The following is a 4551-nucleotide window of genomic DNA, read 5'->3' on the forward strand; positions in this document are numbered from 1 at the left end:
TCTATCTATCTATCTATCTATCTATCTATCTATCTATCTATCTATCTATCTATCTGTTTGCCTGTCTGTCTATCTATTTATTTATCTATGGTTTTCAAGACAGGGTTTCTTCATGGATCTCTGGCTGTCCTGGAGCTCACTCTGTAGACCAGGCTGGCCTTGAACTCATAGAGATCCGACTGCCTCTGCCTCTTGAGTGTTAGGATCAAAGGTGTGTACCATCACCTCCCAGCTGTTATCTTGTTAGTTGACACACAATCATTCACAATATTTTTTGAGAATCTTTGTACTTGTGGGGAGCCTGTCTTAATGTTGTCTTTTTTTTTTTAATTTTAATGAATTGAGTTATTTATTTTAGGTCAGCCAGTGACTAGTCTGTTCTATTGATCTTTTTTTTTTTTTTTCATTGCATAGCCACTGATGCTCTTGGGCCAGAGGGCGTGCCCCTCCCCCCATTTTAAATGATTTATAACTTATTATTTATACAGTAGTCTGCTTGCATGTGTGTCTGCACGTAAGAAGAGGGCACATGATTTTATTACAGGTGGTTATGAGCCACCATGTGGTTGCTGGGAATTGAACTCAGGACCTTTGGAAGAACAGCCAGTGCTCTTAACCTCTGAGCCATCTCTCCAGCTTCTTATTTTTCAAGGAATCAATTTTTTATTTACTTGAATATTTATACTGTTTTCCTTAGAAAAAAGAATAGAATTGCCACCAGCATTTGTCCCTGATAGTGTTTGTGTGTTAGTGGTTTCTTTGAGCTGGCCTCTAAAGGACATGTTCCTCATCACGTGATTGGACAATGCTAGCCTCTGGCTGATGCCTATGGATGCCACATTTCCCTTGCGGACTTGCACTGAGCTCAGCGTCACCTCCGAGTTCCCAGAGCCCTGAGGTAGCCTATATATGCAGGCCTTTCTGAGCATGGTGGCTCTGCTGGGAGATGCCAATGAGTTTCAAAGCCCCTCTGGAACTTCATTCCCTAACTTTGGTCATGCTTGTTTGCTGCAACCCGTTCTCCACAGTCCAGGGAGACCTGAAATTAAGCAAAGACTTCTGACTGTTCCGTGGTTCTTCCTGGGGACAGTGCTCTGCACTGGGGACTCGGAGCTGATGGACACAACCTGTGAGTGACAGTCAGGGGTCACCACACATGTCAGATAATGCTGCTATCTGGGGATGGTCTGCCCTGCTCTGTCTGGGGCTGCTGGGGCACCACTGGGTTCAAGGCCACCTTGGCGTGGATTTGGTGAGGAACAGTGATATAAAATTCCTCACATCTGGCAGTTGTGACCCAGACTCAGTGGTTTTTCTGGATCACGTGTCTGTTGTTCCAGAGTTCCCATGTTGAGTCCAAACCTCCCCCCCCCTTTTTGTGGCAGGGGACAGGGAGAGGTTAATGTTTCAATTGCTTTTATGATAGAAATGGAAAATGAACTACAAATTTGTAATTGGCAATGTATTCAAAAGCACATACTCATTCCCACACACCTAGGAGCATTTGGAGACACCCCAGCCATATCCACTAAAAGGAGTGACCCTTTGACCTTTAGATTCCTGGAGACAGGACCGTGGAGGTGACACATTTAGTTTCTAGGAGGCAAAATGGAGAATTGATTTGGATAAGGGAGACCCAAGGCAAGGGGACCAGGTACGAGGCTCTTTCTTACTCCAGGTAGGAGATGATGAGGTTTGAGGAGAGATACTGACTGTGAGCATGGAGAGGAGGCAGGGGTTCGGGAGCTGTTGCAGAGGTGAATGGAATGACACTAGGGGAGGGTAAGAAAGAGGGAGCTATGAGGACAGTGCAGACTTGGGCAAAAAGAAACAGAATAATGAGTGAGTTCCAAGCCCACACAGAGAAACCCTGTCTTGAAAAACCAAAAAAGAAAAAAACAAGAAACAGAAACAGAATAACAATTATGGCACCAGTGTCCAAAGTACTGAGGCAAACAACTCTCAACCTCAAATTTCATACCCAGCTAAGCTGTCATTCAGAAGTGAAGATGAAATAACACATATTCAAAAAGTACCTTCAGAGAGTTTACTGTTCACAAAAACTTACTGGAAGAATTGTCAATGGTGACAACTGTCAATTTATCACTGCTCAGAGTGAAAAACCTTAATCAAAAGTAACAGAATGGGGTTCTAGAGTCAACAGAATTTGGGAGCCAAGATGGACCCTAATTTAGTTATAACAACTGTGTGTCCCTGTTTATTTCCAGAGCCCAAGGTGGTGTTTGCCAAGGAGCAGCAGGCACGCAGCGAGGTGAAGGCAGAGGCCGGGGCCAGCGCCACACTGAGCTGCGAGGTGGCCCAGGCCCAGACTGAGGTGACGTGGTTCAAGGACGGGAAGAAGCTGAGCTCCAGCTCGAAGGTGCGGGTGGAGGCCTCGGGCTGCTCGAGGAAGCTGGTGGTGCAGCAGGCGGGCAAGGCAGACGCTGGGGAGTACAGCTGCGAGGCCGGGGGACAGAGGGTCTCCTTCCGCCTGGATGTCACAGGTGGGTGTTGAGACTCTAATTTAGTTTGCAAATGTTATGAGACTGGTTATGGCCAGGCAGGACCTGGTGTTTTCCCCACTGAGTGTCGTCTTTGTCTATCTCACATCCTCTGTTAGTCTTCTCCCTGGGCCTGAGCCTGGTGCATTTGGATGCATATGTGCTCAGCCGGGTCAGGGCCTTTTGTCTGCCTCACGAGATGTCATGCTGTAATGTTCTATTTCATGTTCTCAGTGCCTGCTCATATACCACCGGTGTTCCTTGGTGCCCTGGACTCTGGTCCAACCTGTGTGTAGGGCTGAGGTGACCAAGGTCTCTTTGTCCAAAGTCTCTCTCATAGCTCTCTGAGGTCTCACCATATGAGGTGTCTTTTAAAGGGTTTTGGAGTACTCCCCTCCACCCCCTTTCCCAGAGGCTGGCCTGCGAACAACAAATAGGACCTTTCACAGTCTAGTTGTGCTTCCCCCAGGGGCTTAAGGCATCAGAAACTTGGTGACCAGCAAAAGGCAACCTGTGACAACGGCTCTTGGTTGGTTGATTTGTGCCAGCCAAAATAAGAGATTTAGATGCTTGTGGGAACAGCGAGGTGGAAACAGGATTTGTAAAGAGATATTGGGGAAATGTGAGAGAAACCCTGCAGAGTGGGAGGGACTCCTCAGAGAGTAAAAGGCATTGAGCTTGTTGTATGGATGTTTTTGTTTTGTTTGTTTGTTTGTTTGTTTGTTTTGTGACTGGGTTTCTATGTATAGCTCTGGCTGTTCTGGAACTCACTCTGTAGACCAGGCTAGCCTTAAACTCTGAGATCCACCTGCCTCTGCCTCCCAAGTGCTGGATTAAAGACATGGGCTACCACTCCCTGGCTGTCTGGAAGTTTTTATAGAACTTATGGCAAAAACTGAGCAAAGACTGAAGCAATCACATTTTAGTTGACCAAGCAGAGCCCCTCTCCCTGTGCTCCTGGTCCAACAGGACAGCTCACCTGTGGTGGCCACCAGGTAAAGGGTTGAAACCCCTCTTCTGCCATCTCTGACTCCGCTTGTCCTTACTGACCCTTACAGCCCCTACAGTCACATAGTTAGCGACGCTGTTCTCAGACTTTGCAGGTGTCTCAAGAGCTGCTTATCACACTAAGCTCACGGCTCCCAAGAGGCGACTGCAGTTGCTCTTAGTTAATTTCCAGTTTGTGGGATGGTCAGGAGTGACCTAAGTGTCTTCCCCGCCCCTTTCAGCCCACGTAAGCTACCCCTGTACTAGCTCAGGCATGCTGCCCTATTGTATGGCTTAGTCTAGATCCATGTTCCTGGTGTTCTGTGTGAAGCACAGGATGATCTGTGGAGAGTGTGTGTGTGTGTGCGTGTGTGAGCCTGCACATCCTGCTGGTGCATGCTAGGCAAGAGCTTTACCACAGAGTTTCACCCTTATCCAAGCCAAAACCTTCGGTATGAGAATTTCTCTCTTGAATCTGATGTATAGTTGCAGGTGAAAAGGACTGAACAGCTCATGGCGCTGTGGCTCAGTTGCCAACAGTGAGTTCCTGTTATCAAGTTGTGTTTATTCCATGGTCTTTAGCCAACAGTTCTGTCCCTCCTGAACTGGCCCCGAGGCAGTGGTGGGGTGTGCGGATGAGCTGTGGTTTTCTGCTGAGAGGTACAGGCCTTTCTCTGGGCTCAGAGAGTTCAGAGGGTGTTCATCTACCTTCCCTCCACCCCGGCAGCTTCAGCCAGGCCCATGCTCCATGTGACTTCCATGACTCAGATGGTTTCTGATTCTGTGTCACTATCTGTCCCCAGAGCCCAAAGAGGTGTTTGCCAAGGGGCAGCAGGCACGCAGCGAGGTGAAGGCAGAGGTGGGGTCCAGCGCCACACTGAGCTGCGAGGTGGCCCAGGCCCAGACTGAGGTGACGTGGTTCAAGGACGGGAAGAAGCTGAGCTCCAGCTCGAAGGTGCGAGTGGAGGCCTCGGGCTGCTCGAGGAAGCTGGTGGTGCAGCAGGCGGGCAAGGCGGACGCTGGGGAGTACAGCTGTGAGGCCGGGGGACAGAGGGTCTCCTTC

General features: G+C 48.8%; 1 protein-coding gene across 1 annotated transcript in view; it reads left to right on the top strand.

Annotated features, from left to right (window-relative positions):
• Positions 1 to 4551, top strand: part of Obscn (obscurin, cytoskeletal calmodulin and titin-interacting RhoGEF) — a 114098-nt gene that overhangs the window by 10383 nt on the left and 99164 nt on the right. Inside the window, 2 exon segments of the mRNA XM_055593997.1 lie at positions 2229 to 2504; positions 4292 to 4551. The exon segment at positions 4292 to 4551 is cut by the window's right edge and continues 25 nt beyond it. Coding sequence (XP_055449972.1) covers positions 2229 to 2504; positions 4292 to 4551 — 536 coding nt within the window.

The sequence above is a fragment of the Psammomys obesus genome, unplaced genomic scaffold (genome assembly GCF_907164565.1).
Source record: "Psammomys obesus unplaced genomic scaffold, mPsaObe1.curated_primary_1811, whole genome shotgun sequence".
NCBI lineage: Eukaryota > Metazoa > Chordata > Mammalia > Rodentia > Muridae > Psammomys > Psammomys obesus.